The 17,935-nt window shown below is 38.4% G+C and overlaps 1 protein-coding gene across 2 annotated transcripts; it reads right to left on the reverse strand.

Annotated features, from left to right (window-relative positions):
- Positions 1 to 678: 678 nt before the first annotated feature.
- Positions 679 to 15,164, reverse strand: LOC134677004 (spliceosome-associated protein CWC27 homolog). Of its 2 annotated transcripts, XM_063535399.1 has the most exons (10): positions 14,981 to 15,162; positions 13,179 to 13,287; positions 12,212 to 12,312; positions 9,950 to 10,100; positions 9,149 to 9,338; positions 8,162 to 8,292; positions 7,457 to 7,688; positions 7,011 to 7,208; positions 2,074 to 2,208; positions 679 to 1,084 (listed from the first exon to the last, which is right to left on the reverse strand). In XM_063535399.1, exons 1-10 carry the CDS (start codon positions 15,020 to 15,022, stop codon positions 934 to 936), a joined length of 1,440 nt encoding a protein of 479 aa, XP_063391469.1. In that variant the 5' UTR covers positions 15,023 to 15,162; the 3' UTR covers positions 679 to 933. The 2 variants fall into 2 exon arrangements, with proteins under 2 accessions (XP_063391469.1, XP_063391468.1); XM_063535398.1 differs by lacking the exons at positions 679 to 1,084; positions 2,074 to 2,208 and adding an exon at positions 5,141 to 6,059 and having other exon boundaries at positions 14,981 to 15,164.
- Positions 15,165 to 17,935: the final 2,771 nt, after the last annotated feature.

A 17,935-nucleotide genomic window follows, 5' to 3' on the forward strand; every position in this document is an offset into this window, starting at 1 on the left:
AAGCGGGCCCCAGGCGGGAGCCGTGAAAAGGGACAACGCGAGGAAAAAGTATGGGGATGTATTTTTTCATCTCTTAGTCAAATTTTGCGAAGTGAATATTGCTAGTCATTCTAAGTTACTTTCATTGGGACCAACCCCGACAGCTTGAAAAAAAACATTGGCACTCTCATAGAAAGAACAAAATCTGATTAGCCAAAATGTACATACAAAACAACCAATTTTTTAAGATTTATTTGTTTATTAAGCCCTTACCGCATATGGTGGATATGATATTCAACTCTATTGACAGCTATGAAAGTTCAAATTGAAACAAATATTTTTTATTAATCTTTATCGCACAATACTATATGAAGGTACAAATGGTACAAATGGCGAATTTAATGCCTTAAGGCATTGTCTACCAGTCAACCAATGGGTTAAACCAGAAAACTTAAGTACTTAGGTGCAATTTCAAAGTACATATATGTACTTACTGTAGTTTGGTAGGTCAGGATTAAAAGAGTTGAAGAGTTCGCATTAATTGCTGTTAGGTATGCAAGGAAAATAAATATGTAAAACCAAAACGATTATTTATCAAATATTTTATTTATCTTAGACTAGAGTTATATAACTTATATAGCTTAAATAGTTTACACTATTTCTTGACAAAACTCCAAGTCTTTTCAAACTAACTTTGAAATTGAAAAATTTCTTGGGCTTAACCTTTTGGACGCCAATGACCGATATATCCACACCGCAGGTTCAACGCCAAAGACCGATTAATCGGTCACATACCACAGAGCAACATAGACCTACGTGCATATGCATAAAGTTCAATTTCAGTTTTGACACTTCAGTGACGTGGCGTCCGAGTGACAGCTTTTGTGTTTGACACGGCGTCGAAATGGTTAAGTAACCCAAGGCCAAGACCCGAAAATTGATGTTAAACGAATACTATTTCTTACTCTTTTTATCAGTATTCTCTCTCTTTCTCTTATTAATTGGATTCCTCGGGTCGTATATGTCAAACCAATCGTCGCCTTTTGTTGAGGCGTCTTTCGCTAGGAGGGGGCCTTTTTCTTCGAATTTGAGCTTGTGACCCAGCCTGTGTACAAAATAACATGTTACATATAAATCATTAGGTACTAAAATAATAATAGTTATTTTCACCACACCAGCTAGGCTAACTTTGCACTGCAAAAACTGATAGCAAAGTTGCATTTTATTCACATTCTTATGTTTGCTGGTAGAATTGACTTTTAAATGATGATTTTGGATGATAAATATTTAATAACATTCATTTGGATTTTGTTTGCTTTGATTTTGTTTGATGTTTTACATTTAATATTTGCTTCGCAAAGTAAGCCTTTCCGAGCTGGTGTGGTGAAAATAAAATTTATAACAACAAAAAATAGAAACCCGTCAAGTGTGAGACAGATATACCTAAACAAAAATAAAAAAAATATGTGGTACGGAATTAACTAGGGCGCGTGTTGAATTCGCACTAGGCCAAGATAATTCTGCATCGATTTTTATAGCACAGACGTGCAAAAGTTATTATAAACGTGAATCTTCTATTAAATTATGTCGTTTTATAAAAAAAAATAGCATTAAAATTCGTTTTTTTTTAGCATTACAAATAAGGTAAACAATCTTGACGTGTCTTTTAATTGAAAAACACATTATAAAATTAGTTACGGCAAATATGTAACAACTATGAATCTAATAAGACCATTTATATTCTTCTTCTTTCATAAGTAATAGTTATTGATTTTTAAAAAGCGTTTTTCGATTAAAAGACATGTCAAGATCGCTTACCTTCTTTCTAGTTCTTTCTAATGCTAAAAAAAACAAACTATAATAACACTCGTACGCCTGTGCTATAAAAATCGCTGCAGAGTTATCTGGTCCTGACTCTTTTACCAATTATTGTCGTACTATTAGAAGTATTTTAACAAATTAAATTCCAACCTGTAAGTTCAGCCTGGGGCACTGGAAGCCTTGGTCACTTTTTCTTAGTATATGACATTTATTTCAGTTTATAATTATTGTCGTCTTGGCTAGGCCCCTCTTTATAGCGTATAGGTAACTTACCAGTCGTCACTATTAAGGTTGTCATCGTCCGCTTCCGCGCCCGCCCCCGCTTCCGCCTCTGACGTAGACGCCTTCTCCTTTATAGCGTGAAGTTTGTTCTTGAACTTGGCGAGTAGCTCTAACGTGAAGTTTTCTCTGTAACAAATGTTTAGTGGAACCTCGGTAATACGAATCTCAAGGAAAAGTCGTGTTAACAAGTTTTTGTGTTAAAATTACATATAATTTTATTTTTAGGGTTCCGTACCTCAAAAGGAAAAAAACGGAACCCTTATAGGATCACTCGTGCGTCTGTCTGTCCGTCTGTCACAGCCTATTTTCTCCGAAACTACTGGACCAATTAAGTTGAAATTTGGTACACATGTGCTTGCTCGCTTGGAACACGAGTCCGACTCGCACTTGGCCAGTTTTTTTATTTGTGTGAAGAACACTAATATTTGTTCCTGAGTCATGGGTGTTTTCTATGTATATAAGTATGTATTTATCTATATGTATAAGTATGTATATCGTCGCCTACCACCCATAGTACAAGCTTTGCTTAGTTTGGCGCTAGGTTGATCTGTGTAAGATGTCCTCTAATATTTTATGTATTTTGCATAAAATGGTGGAACTGTTATTCCGTAAAGGAATTCCTCGTCCCTAATTTATATCAAAATGATACCAAACTTGACATGAGTGCTACCAGTTTCACCTTTTGACCGCCACAGTCGGCTATGACCTTTTTGACAAGGACGGCTACATCCGACAGCATCGCCAATGCAATATGGACTTACGCGTGACTCCGTAAAGTTCAATTTCGCTTAAATGATCGCGATCGCCTGGCGTCCGGCGACATATTCCTTCGCCGTCTGACCAGGGGTGCGAAACTTCTCCCTTCGGGCAAACTCGGCTCCGTTCGGCTCAGCATTGCTCCGAGCAATTATTAGGATTCACACAACTTGACGGCCCTTTGCGTGCACGACCACAGATAAGGGCTTGAATTTTGACAACCCTAAATAGCCGAAAGGGATAGTGCCATATGTTAGAAAGGAACAGCATGGTTCGACCGCTGTCAAACTTCGGTTTTGCAGGAAGTTTCCAGTACGGTGTACGGTTATACTATTATTTATTCTGTGGTCTGACATTCAAAAGGTTAAACAGAACGGTAGCTGGATCACCGGAACCGCCTTTCCCCCCTCCCTTTTTGGGGGGTATCCAAGAGTTAATCTCGTGGCTAGGGCATTAGAATAGCTCAGTATGAGCCAAGCTACAATTGTGCGAAGCGGCGTCGCCTGTGTTGCTCTCAGCCTGAGACAAAAATATACAGGGTGTCCCAAGACTATGGGACATCAAGGGAAAGTACCTTAAATATCGTAGATAGGATATTATGCTGAAAGACATTATTTTAATTTAAAAAACAATTTAAACTGCATTCATAGATTTTTAAATAATTACATGGTTGAACCGGTAATCGAACCCGCTACACGAGAAAAAAATCGCCCTGTAGTTTTATCATACCGATCGAAAGGCTTCATCATAAGGATTACTTTTTGCTGAATAACATAGTGTCAGAAGTAAAAGGAAGACCATGAATTTAACTTTTATTTATGACACTATGATGATGAATCCTTTCGATCGGTATGATAAAACTACTGGCTGATTTTTTTTCTGGTGTAGCGGGTACGATTCCCGGTTCAACCATGTAATTATTTAAAACTCTATGAATGCAGTTTGAATTGTTATTTTAAATTAAAATAATGTCTTCTTTCAGCAAAATATCCTGACTACGATATTTAAGGTACTTTCCCTTGATGTCCCATAGTCTTGGGACACCCTGTATACTGCTCCTTATATTTCTGCGCTACTTCCCCTACTAGTATAAATAAAACAAATAATAAAAAATAAGCAGTTTATTTAGTGTATATTTCTTTAAATAATGGTATCCATTTTAAACTAGCTAGGTATCGTAAAATAATACTTTGGCTTTTTTAAGTAGGTTATGCAACTCATGCGATCTTATTGTGAAACTCGCTTCGCTCGTTTTATACTAATACTTTTCCTTCGACAGCGAAATAACGTAATATAAACATTTAAAGTTAATGATGGCAGAATGCACGCCGTATGCCTCTCATACTAGTAAAAAAAAAATGTCGAAAAGTTGTATGAAAGAAAATATTTATGGACACAGGATTTTGAAGGGCAATAGAATACCACAGACAATATATCGTAATATATACCCTGCTAAACTTAAATACTGAATAAAGTTTTTTTAAATACCTCGTCGGTGGCAAACAAGCATACGGCCCACCTGATAGTAAGGAGTCACCGTAGCATATGAACGCCTTCAACTTGAGTAAAGTAAGGACGCTAAGCCCGTAGAATTTCGTACAATGACCCGCTATTTGTTATCTTTATCGCAAGAGCATGGTTATATCGATGTCCCGCTTGCGCAGTGGTGTTGACCGCCGGCAATATAATGCGCGTACGATAGATATAGAAACAGGTAGGTCAAGGTACGAAATTCTTCGCACTTGCGTCCTTACTTTAGAAAAAAAATTTTTAAGTGCGTAAGCGCTACTTACACCATCCCACTAACCCAGGGCTAACCGGTTAAACCTGGAGTTACCATGGTAACCAGTACAATTTGAGACAAGGTTAACGGGTTAACCCCGGGTTAGTGGGATGGTGCAAGTGGCACTTAATAGTAAATGTGTTTTTAAACGATAATACTAAAAACAAAAAAATTATAAGTACAGTAATGTTTACAATGGTGGTGTAAAAATTAAGTTGACAGAAAGATATTCCTTTAAAGCAGCGGTCGGCAACCTTTTAGCAGCCACGGGCCACATAGTGGTTAACGAAGTTGACGCGGGCCGTACTTTGTTAATATTTGTGACTTTATCAGATATTGTCGTTTGTCAATATTACATACAAAATAGCCAGGGAGGCTCGCGGGCCGCAAGTGAGAGATTCGCGGGCGGGATTAAGGTCCGCTTGTTGCCGACCGCTGCTTTAAAGCAAACTTTTATAACTTTTGCAGGAAATTATATTGTATTAGTACAAAAAAATATTAACATTTTATACAAAACATTTTTTTTTAAATACAGTAATTATTTTAATATGATCATCTAAATTCATTCAAACATTCATCTAAATCGTCAGAATCATTTATTACAGCCTCATCCCACGGACCATAAATATTATCCTTATATTTCTGCCATCTGACAAACATGACAGGACAGTAAACTGTCAAAATACACACCAAAATGACATAATAACATAACAACGTCATCGAAACTAAATATAAACTAATAACCGTCAAAATCACAGTAAAAACACATAAAGGTAAGAATAACTTGGTTTTTAGTAAAACTTTAAAAAGTTGCGGGCTTAACACGAAAAAAATGACAGATACTGTCAAAAGCACGAACGCGTCAAAAGGCGTTGACAGTCTTGACGCTAAACACACCGAGCCAAATATGGCGGCATTTATTGACAGCGATTTTGACACTAATGCTATTGGTACTTCGTAGTCAAAGAAAATCATATGTACCAACATCATTATGACAGCCCAAGCGTATATAGTGTCAGTACTGACAGTATCCGTCAAAGTATGTAAAATAGGTGATACTAGATAACCTATAACTAGGTATACTAGCACAGTTTTTAAATTGCTAAGTAATTCGCTACCTTCAACTATTAAATATACGATATAACTACATATAGTAAAAGTTATAGCCACATATATAACTGTATATGTGTGCGTCCAATCGTTATACATATAAGTAAATAGAACAGCATATAAAACGCAAATTGATAGTCTCAGTACAACTCGAAATGAGCCTTCAACACCTTGTTTTAAAGTCACTTTTTCTACAAATAGATTCTTCCTCAGTTCTTCAAGAAATTTCGAATCTGTATAGTTGTCAGGATAGTCCCGGTTTTCGTATAAATTCTTGACCCAAGGTTTCTTTTTGAACGGTTTTCTTGATACTTTCGTACGTCTGCTTCTGAAAAGACGGTTTTGCTTCACTCTTCTTGATACTTTCACAGGCACACTTAAATTTAAACCGAAATGCATATCGAATTTTAGAGTATTTGGTCACAAACGGATGTAAAATCGAATATAGATCAATAATTTCGACGTTAAAAAATCAGTATATTAGACCGCCTGTTTGTTACCTCTTCCTGAGTTGATGTATTTATTGTATTGAATTGTTTTTCTGTATTGAGTAGCGCAAGAGCAAGAGTTTTTGTATTTTGTATTTGTATATGAAAAATGTTAAAAAAAACCGGGCAAGTGCGAGTCGGACTCGCGCACGAAGGGTTCCGTACCATAATGCAAAAAAAAAACAAAAAAAAAGCAAAAAGAAAACGGTCACCCATCCAAGTACTGAACACGCCCGACGTTGCTTAACTTTGGTCAAAAATCACGTTTGTTGTATGGGAGCCCCATTTAAATCTTTATTTTATTCTGTTTTTAGTATTTGTTGTTATAGCGGCAACAGAAATACATCATCTGTGAAAATTTCAACTGTCTAGCTATCACGGTTCGTGAGATACAGCCTGGTGACAGACGGACGGACGGACGGACGGCCGGACAGCGAAGTCTTAGTAATAGGGTCCCGTTTTACCTTTTGGGTACGGAACCCTAAAGACTCAAAACTATCAAAAATGTATTAATGTTCTGTATACGTAAATTTGAAACTATCAAAACTAAGGATTCATGGTACAAGGGGTAGTCAAAGGGTTAATGGATGAGATGTCAAGTTTCACCAGGCAGCAAAGTAGTCTGCCTCATGCCTTGAAAACGCTCAACTCACTTTTTGAACCACTCGCTACGCTCACGTTTCAATATTTCGCTTCTTGTGCAGGTCTCAATATAAACACGATACGCAAACATCAACTTTGCTCCCTAGTGAAACAAATAAATATTTTTATTAAAAAAAATGTATATTTACCTGGCAGCTCCTTTTTTCGGTAATTTCTCCTTCATCTTCTTATATTTCTCCTGTTCTTCAACATAATCCTTGTACATCTCGTTATCTTCTTTAATTGTCTTTTTATCTTCTTTCTGTTCTTCTTTTTTCTCCTGTTTATCTTCTTTGGGCGCGTTCATTTCTTTTTTCAGCTGTTTTATTTCGTTTCTTATTCTGTCTCTGCAATAAACCAAAAATAATGTTATTGTTATGTTCAAAATATATATATTATTCGAGTTAATTAAGCCGAAATAGCGAAAAAAAAACTTTTTTGGCTGCTTCATACATTTTGGCTGGTCCATTTTCTATGGGAGGGTAAATTTTTTCGAGATTTCGGGGTTGGTCCCATAGTAAAAGTTGCTCAGTACAATCCCGAAATCTCCCTAGCAACAGGAATGCAGTTATTTTTTTAGCCATTGATTAATTACCTCTCCTTCCTTCTCTCCTTATCCCTTTCCATCCCAATATAATACTCCTCCTCCTCGCTCTCACTCTTCCGTCTCTTTCCCTCCGGACTGCCGCTTCGCTCCCTCTCTGGACTTCTCTTCTTAAGCTTGTCCCTTATACTGGACACGGTCGCTGCTGTTTCCTCTTTTTTCTCGTTTATTTCCTCTTGAGTCGGTGGTTTGTCTTTTTGGTTTTTTTCTTCTAATTCTAGCTCTGTAATAATAATGTGCCTATTATTAACGTAAAGTTAACAGACAATCGAAGCGAGGACGTTAAAGAAAAGAGGCTGGCAATACCGTTTTTTGCTTAATACGTCAGTTAAATGTTTGTGTGACTTTGTGCACGTTTCCCCCCGCAAAAAATGGCAGAACGATTTGTACGGTAAGATATCGCTTGGGCTCCTCCCTTCCGACGTGTCGGAAGCCGGAATTGCTAGAGTTCCGGAGTGATTAAGAACTACCCGAATGCACCTTAAGTTAGGTTCTTACCTGCGCTGACGAGGTTGCGGAGGAGTACTTCGGCGTTCCTGGGACCTAGCCGTAGCAGCGAGGCGGAAACAGAGGGGTTTTAGTGGGTAAACCTGGTGTCTCATTAGCCCACAACAGGGAGTCCCACATAACCATCCCGGCCCCCGCGCCGGGTGGTATGCGTAAAACATTTCCCTTTAAAAAAAAAAAATATCTTACCTGCGGCAGTCATTTTGCTAAGTTTAGGGTCTTCTAGCAGATCATGTGTGGATTTCGGCTTCCCTCTGTACTCCATCGCTTCGCCCTCATCCTCCTCTGCCTCTTCGCCGAAGGACAGCAAACCGAAGTTTCTAGAAGGTTTTATTAAAGAATAATTAAATAAAAGTTAAGTAGATCCAACGATTTTCTTATTGAAAAATCAGCTTTTGCTTTGAGCCTCCGATGGGTGGATGTTTCCAGCAACTTCTGCTAGAAACTTAAATGCGAAGGGAAGGCCGAACTCTGCGCAGGGCCGAAAGCTCGAAGCGTCCAGGAGACGCCCACCTAGATACGAGGCCGAAGGCCGAGCAGCGGGAGGTTTGTTCTTAAACAGAACTATAGTACAAATGTCTTAATGCGAAGGCTTAGGGCCGAAGGCCTGGAGCGAGCCACAGATGCATGCTTTCGGCCTCGCGTGCAGGTGCACCTCTCCCGGGCCCGTCGAGCCTTCGGCCCTACGCGAAGCTCAGCCTTTAGCTTTCGCAATGAAGTTACTTGCGGAATTTGTAGGAATCATGTACCCGTCAGACCGTCCGGGCCTTCGGCCCTACGTGAAGCCACAGAAGAATTGATAGTACTACCATACAGAAAGGACACTTCCTACAAACCCGAAGACAGCGATTCAGGGTCGAATCATGCTATCCCTTTCTAATATATAGCACTACCCCTTTCGGCTTTAGGGTTGTCAAAAATTCAAGTGACTATCTTATCTGTGGTCGTGCACGCACAAGTCAAGTGGTGCCAACCCTAATAATTGCTCGGAGTAATGCTGAGCCGAACGGAGCCGAGTTCGACCGAAGTCAGGAGTGTCTCCCCACTGGTGGAGCTCAGTCTTCGCATTACTACACTTGTATTATTATTCTGTGTTTAAGCACTAACTTCCCGCAGCTCGGCCTTCGGCCTCGCGTGTAAGTGGACCTCTCGCGAGGTTCAAGTGTGGGTACTTACTTAACAGCTGCCCCGCGCTCCTTCTTCTTCTTAGTGACCTGAACAGGTTTAGGGGCCGCGACCCGCGGTTGGATATCGTCGAACGGGTTAATGATCACCGTGGCCCCGGTGATCTTATGTGGGTGCTCGGGGCGGTCGTCGGGGCCTATTAGGCCTTCGGTCAGTTTTAGCACGTTGTATATAGTTTCACCTGAAAAAGGAGGGTTATGTAAGTTTATTAAAAAAATGCCACAGCCGCAATGGTAAGATAAAGATAGTTTATTAGGGTTCCGTTATCCGTACCTCAAAAGGAAAAAAAAAAACGGAACCCTTATAGGATCACTCGTGCGTCTGTCTGTCCGTCTGTCACAGCCTATTTTCTCGGAAACTACTGGACCAATTAAGTTGAAATTTGGTACACATATGTAAATTGGTGACCCAAAGATGGACATTTTTTTTATAATTTTTAAATACATAGGTGCGAAGTTATTTAAGAAAATATCCAAAAATTAACCATTCCCCCCCTTTATCTCCGAAACTACTGGGTCTAAAATTTTGAAAAAATACTCGAAATAGTTCTTTACCTATAGATGACAGGAAAATCTATTAGAAATTTGCAGTCAAGCGTGAGTCGGACTTATGTACGGAACCCTAGAAACGCGAGTCCTACTCGCACTTGGCCGGTTTTTTTATTCAAGTATGCATATTACAATGCGCTTATAAACGTCAATTAAAGCTACACCGGCTCCAACCCTACGCCTCTGCCTCGAGAAGATTTAAGTCCCCCCCTCAATTGGAGGAGGGTATGTATGTAATACTAACCGGTGACTTTTCCAAAGATAGTATGCTTGTTCTGCAGTTCCGGAGTAGCTCCAAGCGTGATGAAGAATTGGGATCCATTGTCATCCTTCCCCGCATTGGCCATGGCCACAAGACCTCGCCGGTTGAACCGGAGTCGGGTGTGGAACTCATCCTGAAATCATTTTTGGAATATACTATAATATACCTAGACATTTCGTCGTCAGTTTTATTATTGAACACTGTTAGTAAGGATGCCCCTGTCATTTATGGTGTGCCCCAGGGCAGTATACTGGGACCCAGTTTGTTTCTGATTTACATAAATGACCTGTGTCAATTATCGCTTACAAAAGGTAAAATCTTCACTTATGCTGATGACACCTCTATAATTTTCCATGGAGATACATGGGAGGAAGTGTATAGTAATGCTGAGATAGGACTCCATAAAATCAGTAGCTGGTTACAAAGAAATCTACTTACCCTAAACTTAAGTAAGACCACATATTTACAATTTTCTTTAAATAAATCATTTATGCAAAATAGAGAACTTAAGGTTCACACATGTAGTTTTCAGACAGGAACTGATTGTACTTGTACGGTCATTGCTAAATCTGATTGCATTAAGTATCTAGGAGTACTGCTTGATGATAGACTGAGTTGGCAGCCACATTTAGAACTAACCTCAACACGAATAAGAAAACTAGTTTATATTTTTAAGAAATTAAGATCTGTATCTGAACTAGATTTATTAAAAACTGTGTATGTTGCTTTGGCGCAGCCAGTCATTGGTTATTGCAATGTTGTATGGGGTGGCGCTTGTAAAACCCATATGATAAAATTAGAAAGAGCTCAGAGATCCCTGTTGAAGGTCATGACATGTAGACCATATAGATATCCAACGACTCTATTATATAAACAATGTCAATTGCTATCTGTCAGACAACTATATTTATTACTGTTAACGTTAAAACAGCATAAGCTTACCCCCTATGATCAAAATAAAAATACAAGTAAGCGAACAATGACAAATGTATGTGTGCCATATAAATGCAGACTGGCTACTGCCAGACGGCAACAGGGTTTTATGAGCATCTTTATATATAATAAAATTAACAAAACTCTAAATATCTATCCCCTAACTAAATATGAGTGTAAGAGAAAACTTAAGTCTTGGTTGCTGTCATTAGATTATGATCAAACTGAAAGCATCCTACATTAATATACTCATATACACACACACACACATACACACACACACACACACACACACACACACACACAATAAATAAATATATATATATATAATGTAATTGCTATGTAATCTTACTAGAATGGCATTGTTTTCTGGTATCAAAACAAGCCCTATAAATAAATATAATTAATTTCTTTAAATATAAAATTAAAAACATAAATTTAGTAGTTAATAATAAGATTTGATAATCTTCATTCTGTCTCTATTGTCTGGGAGAGGACACTGACTTCTGTAACACAGGTCTTTACCTAGCTCAGAAGTCAGGGACTTCAACACCTACCTGTAACTTGTTTTTGTCAATAAAAATATTTTTTTTTTTTTTTTTTATTATAAGCAAGATTTATGAGAATAGAACGACAGTTAACTGATTTAACACTGACATTGCGGGGTTAATGCATCGCAACCATAATGTGATATATAGTGTTTAGTTTGAAAATATATTTTTAAAATAGGTATGCTAGTTTTAAGGTCTATGGGCCACTAGTTGCCTTAAAGAATAATTTTCATTCATTCATTCATTTATTCATTCATTCATTCATTGAAGGACAGCATTGTGAAGAAACTTGCAACCTGTGTAGAAATTCAAAGGTGTATGTGAAGTCCCCAATCCGCATTGGGCTAGCGTGGAAACTATAGCCTAAACCCTCTCGCGCATGAGAGGAGGCCTGTGCCCAGCAGTGGGACGTATATAGGCTGAATTATTATTTGTATGTCTATCCCATCACGGAACAATGGTGTTCCGGACCTTTGAGAGGCGTGCGCGGAGCCGAAGCCAACACGTAGAGGCCCTTTTGAATTATTATCTTTTATTCATCATTCTTCTTAGGCTAGGTTTTTATAATATGAATATAAAAGTAGCCAGCAGCGGGGCAAGGCCCAAGCTACCGGTGGTCAGGGCTGCAGAGAGAGGAACCGGCGGACTATCCGCGCCGTGTCCAAGATCAGCGCCTTCTGCATCTGTCCCTTGATCCAACCACCTAGCGAAAGTCTCTCAAGATGTTGGTCGATGATGTTTTATTATTATTATTAATTACTTTGAAAGGTGCTCCGTAGATGGATTCCCCGCCCGTGCCGTCTCCATTCGGATCGCCGCCCTGTGCTATGAAGCCCGGAACCACTCGGTGGAATATTGTGCCTGAAAATAATTAAGTAGTATGTTACTATGTATACTATAAATGCTGAAAATAATAACTTTCAATCAAAAACTTATGGACTTAAAAAAATAAGCCATAATTTTATCGTCTCTATCAGCAGTTCCACTTAATCGAAAATTACAACTTTAGAATCAAAATCGTCATCATCATCACAGGGCTAGTCACTTTTTCTATAGTAAGGTCATTGCGCTTGTTCCCGTCCATGCTCTAGTTTTCGTCCACACATGACGGATTAGCAAATAACATATTTCATTTTTAATTTGTTACTTGTGAAATGTAATTTATATGTAGATAGATATATAGATATTAAGGATTGCAATAAGTCTAAATTTGTGCAGCAATGTAGGTTTATATTCCAATTTCGTCAAGTGGACGAAAACTAGAGCTGGGAGAAAACTAGCGCAATGACCTTATACTGGATGCTTCCTGTAACAGGAGCAATAAATTAAACTAAAGGCTGTACTCCTCAAACTGACCAACATTTGTTCAGCAACTTTTAAAAATTATAAATCCTTTAGACTTCCTCTTTTTCATACAAAATAAATATTGCCATCAATGTACACTGACATCAGTGTGTTTGACGTTACTTGTCACGCTTTTAACATTTAACAAAATTTGCAATACATTGCGTCTTAGAATAAACTTTAAAGTGTAATAAAAATCAAACCATGAGTTATTTTCAAAAGTTGCTGAACAAATGTTGGTCAGTTTGAGGAGTACAGCCTACAGTTTAATTTATTGCCCCTGTTACAGAAAACACACTGTATGATATCTATACGATTTCTCATCAAAAAATGCTTTCTTGAAACAATCTTCCAATAATATCACTCATAGTTAAAAATCTCACCATTATAGTATCCTTCCATACATAGTTGTATGAAATTGCGGCTCGCTTTTGGGGCCTCCTTTGTCCATAACTCTATGTCAATGTCACCTGCTGATGTCTTTAATAGCACCTGAAATATAAAAACACTCATAATTAACACTTTTGTCAAAGGTTTGGAAGAGATCGCTCAAAGGATGTCTGGAAGAGTTCGCTTTTTAGCGATAAGACCGCCTGTTGTTACCTAGTCTTAAGCTTGTGTTTCGCTTTTTGTATTTTTTTAACTTTATGGTGCAATAAAGGATATTTACATACATACATAATAATAATAATATAGCCTTTATTTCTGACATTTTAAACTTGATCTATATACATGTTTTTAAATTGTGTTTTTAACTGGATGTTTCCTTGTCAGTTTGCCTTCTGGCAAAGGCCTCCCCTAGAATTGCCAGTCTTCTACATACATATAATCACGCCTATTTCCCGGAGGGGTAGGCAGAGACTACGGATTTCCACTTGCTACGATCCTGACATACTAAGGATATTTACTAATTTCCTTGTGGTGCCGGGCGCCCTGTTTCCAGTACAAAATTAACACACATACATGTTCTTGGCAGTGAATGTGTTAAATACCAGAAGCAAACATGGACTGGGCATAGGATCATTGCGTCAGTTTACCGTCTAGTGCCTGTTTCTACTACGCCAAGTGAATGGGCACTGGACGTAAACTGATGCAATGACTCTATATTGACATAAAAACAGGAGAAGTGGAGTCAAATTCGAAGACTGTCTAGAGGGTGCAAATGGCATCAGAGAAGACCACTAACAAGATGGGAAGATGAACTTAAACTAACGGCAGGTCCTAAATGGTGAAGAGTGGCCCTTGACGGACTACAGTGGAAAGAGCTAACAGATATAGTCTAGTCACTTACTCAGGACAAATGGACTTATAGATTGATAGACTATAAGTCACAATAAACAAAAATAAGAATAACAATTAATAAATAAGAAATGAATAAGAATAAGAATTATTTATTAGCAGAAAAAATAAAGTTGGACCAAGAAAAGTCTTTCAGCAGATTTGATAGCCCACAGAGTGCAAGTGTTATTTATACGTCATAATTTCATAGAAGTTTGACGTTTAAAAATAACACTTGCACTGGGTGGGCTATCAATCTGCTGCACTTTTCTTGGTCTGACTCTAACATAAAACTAAAATTCATTTAGACCAACAAATGCTATCGACATTGGCAGAATCCATCTTGCTAAATTTAGCAAGGAGTAAAAGCCATTATTTATTTAAAAAAACCGGGCAAGTGCGAGTCGGACTCGCGCACGAAGGGTTCCGTACCATAATGCAAAAAAAACAAAAAAAAAGCAACAAAAAAAACGGTCACCCATCCAAGTACTGACCACTCCCGACGTTGCTTAACTTTGGTCAAAAGTCACGTTTGTTGTGTGGGAGCCCCATTTAAATCTTCATTTTATTCTGTTTTTAGTATTTGTTGTTATAGCGGCAACAGAAATACATCGTCTGTGAAAATTTCAACTGTCTAGCTATCACGGTTCGTTAGATACAGCCTGGTGACGGACGGACGGACGGACGGACAGCGAAGTCTTAGTAATTGGGTCCCGTTTTAAAAAAAATGCTGCGCTTTCGTACCTACTGATGCCCAGTAGACTAGCGGCGTTTCCTCTATAAAAGGCCATGCTTAGCCGCTAGCCAAAGTAACTGCCATCGGATATGTACTTAGCTTAGTAAAGATCTCATTTATTAAAAAAAAGTCCGTAAATGTGTAAGGAGTTCTCAAAAAACCGAAAATTACCTTTCCTAGCGCAGGTGGTTCTTGAATGTAAATATTACTCATTTTGACCTCGTTCGCAGGCTAAATCATTTGAATAAATGTTATAATATTTATTTTTAATCAATAAACAAAGAGTATGTTGACAAATTACAATAAATTAGTTAAATTAACGCAATTTAATCAACACAGAGATGAGAGCGTAGTCTTGTCAGCGATGCATTGACATTTGTTTGACAAATCTAGTGTCAGTTTTGACAGCGTGCGGTGTGCGTTCGGATATCTGCTTTTTAGGTACAACTTGGCAAAAAAGAGTAGAAATTAAAAAGTGGCTGTAGTGTCGTCCCGTTCAAACCAATAAATATAAGAGAACGGGACGACACTACAGTGTTGCCGCTTTTTAATTTCTACTTTTTTTGCCAAGCTCTACCTAAGTTTTATTTATTCAATAGGGAACTCTGCGTAGATGGCGTCACTAGCTCAATCACATGGCTTACCGTACACGACAATCGAAAGTTCGGTTTCTGCTTCTCTATCACTCTTGCATATTCGATCGATAGACAGGCAGATAGAAGTTTCGATTTTCGCGTTTTGCGGTAGGCCACCCTTTGAACAAACCGCCTTGATGCATCAAGGTCATAGTGAAAACTTATAAAAAAAAAATCAGGCAACTATTATGAGCGCTCTACCGCACTTTACCGCACTAGTACGATAATTAGCACTGATAGTTCCACTAATTGAGATGTCGACTACGAGATAACTCGCGTTTTGGCAAGAAAACTGATGTACTGAGTTAGCACTCTATCCTTACTTATATTTCTCTATGAAACAGTGTTCAAATATTCCAATATGATATGAGTCAGAATTCGATATAGGTACGAACTCAGTAATGCAATATTAAACACATGCATGAATACCTGAAAAATGTACAGGGTGCATTCGTTTTAGATTTTTCTCGATATGATATCGATTGACGTAGGTAAGTACTTACCTACGGTAACTATGAAGAAGCACATTTAAACTGTACTAAAATATGTTAAAATTAAATTTAAAAAAATATTTGTGTAGTACGTTTATACGATGGTGTCGATGGTTTGAAACACTTAATTTTTATGGTTCCGTACCCAAAGGGTAAAAACGGAATCCTATTATTAAGAGTCCACTGTCCGTCTGTCTGCCACCAGGCTGTATCTCATGACTCATGAACCATGATAGTTGAAATTTTCACAGATGATGTAAGTATTTCTGTTGCCGCTATAACAACAAATACTAAAAAGTACGGAACCCTTGATGAACGAGTCCGACTCGCACTTATCCAGTTTGAAATTTCTAATAGGTTGGTAGTTTTGTAGCAAATTGTGACAGACGGTAGACTATACTTGGTCAAGCAGATCTTGTCAGTAGAAAAAGGCGGCAAATTTGAAAAATGTAGGCGCGAAGGGAGATCGTCTCATAGAAAATTTGAATATCGCGCCTTTTTCTACTGACAAGATTTGCTTGACCGTGTATAATCACTACTATTGATACAGTTAATTTTAACGTGATATTATATAGACATTTTCCTCTCCGGGTGAATTCCTAAAATAAAAGGAAAAACATTTTGCAACATTACATATAAATAGCCAAATTAAATAAATCGCAAATAGATGTACCCAATAACAGAGATTTGTACGCGGTAATGGAATCGAGAAACAAAACGCAAATTAAGATGAACTGACTTCGCCCCGGGGGAGCGCTTAGCCTTAAGCCCGTCTTCCAGTCTAAGATATAGTTTTAAGGCTAAAGCTTCCAATATCGGACGATACTCCATATCGGTATTGAAATCGGGTATTTACCCGCAATACCGGAGTTCCATATTTAGTGGCAGGTAGATATTAAGAAGACCATTTAAAAAACCGGGCAAGTGCGAGTCGGACTCGCGCACGAAGGGTTCCGTACCATAATGCAAAAAAAAAAAACAAAAATAAGCAAAAAAAAACGGTCACCCATCCAAGTACTGACCACTCCCGACGTTGCTTAACTTTGGTCAAAAATCACGTTTGTTGTATGGGAGCCCCATTTAAATCTTTATTTTATTCTGTTTTTAGTATTTGTTGTTATAGCGGCAACAGAAATACATCATTTGTGAAAATTTCAACTGTCTAGCTATCACGGTTCGTGAGATACAGCCTGGTGACAGACGGACGGACGGACGGACGGACGGACGGACGGACAGCGAAGTCTTAGTAATAGGGTCCCGTTTTACCCTTTGGGTACGGAACCCTAAAAACGATAGGTAGGTACATACTTTTATTTATAAGAAATTTAAAAAATTAAGGTCTAATCTTTAAAACTAGTGTCTCTGTGATCTATAGGTAAACCTCACGAGAAAACTTAAAACTGATTTTTAAGTTATTCTCGTGAGGGAGGGAAAAAAATTTAATAATCAAACCTCCTCACAAAATTTCACGAGAATCGGTTGGAAATTTCGACCTGTAGGGGATACCATTACATACGGCCATACGAAAGCAATTTTTTCACAAGCTTTAACGCAGACCTTCGCTAACGCTTGGTTAAAAAACCATAAAATGTTTCGATATGGTCGTATTGCAGGCACCATACGATATCCCAGAAGAAGCGCTGGTGGCATAACGGTAAAAGCGTGCGACTTTCAATCCGGAGGTCACGGGTTCAAACCCCGGCTCGTACCAATCAGTTTTTCAGAACTTACGAGCTTGTATGAATTATCATTTGATATTTACCAGTCGCTTTTCGGTGAAGGAAAACATCGTACGGAAACCGGACTACTCCCGATAAGGTCTAGTTAAACCCTATGGGTTGGAAGGTCAGATGGCAGTCGCTTTCGTAATAACTAGTGCCTACGCCAATGCTTGGGATTCGTTCCCAAGCGGACTCAGGCTCCCATGAGCTGTGGCAAAATGCCGGGACAACGCGAGGAAAATGATGATGATACGATATCTCAGAAAAAAGAGTTCAGAA

This window comes from Cydia fagiglandana, chromosome 25 (genome assembly GCF_963556715.1).
Source record: "Cydia fagiglandana chromosome 25, ilCydFagi1.1, whole genome shotgun sequence".
Taxonomy (NCBI): Eukaryota; Metazoa; Arthropoda; class Insecta; order Lepidoptera; family Tortricidae; genus Cydia; species Cydia fagiglandana.

Excerpts from the sequence above, each read along its gene's own strand:
- LOC134677004 (XM_063535398.1), bottom strand. The coding sequence starts at position 15,022 with ATGAGTAATATTTACATTCAAGAACCACCTGCGCTAGGAAAG. Across the intron at positions 12,313-13,178 it reads TATGGAAGGATACTATAATG|GCACAATATTCCACCGAGTG; the intron begins GTGAGATTTTTA and ends AATTATTTTCAG. Across the intron at positions 7,689-8,161 it reads TAGCAAAATGACTGCCGCAG|AGCTAGAATTAGAAGAAAAA; the intron begins GTAAGATATTTT and ends TTATTATTACAG.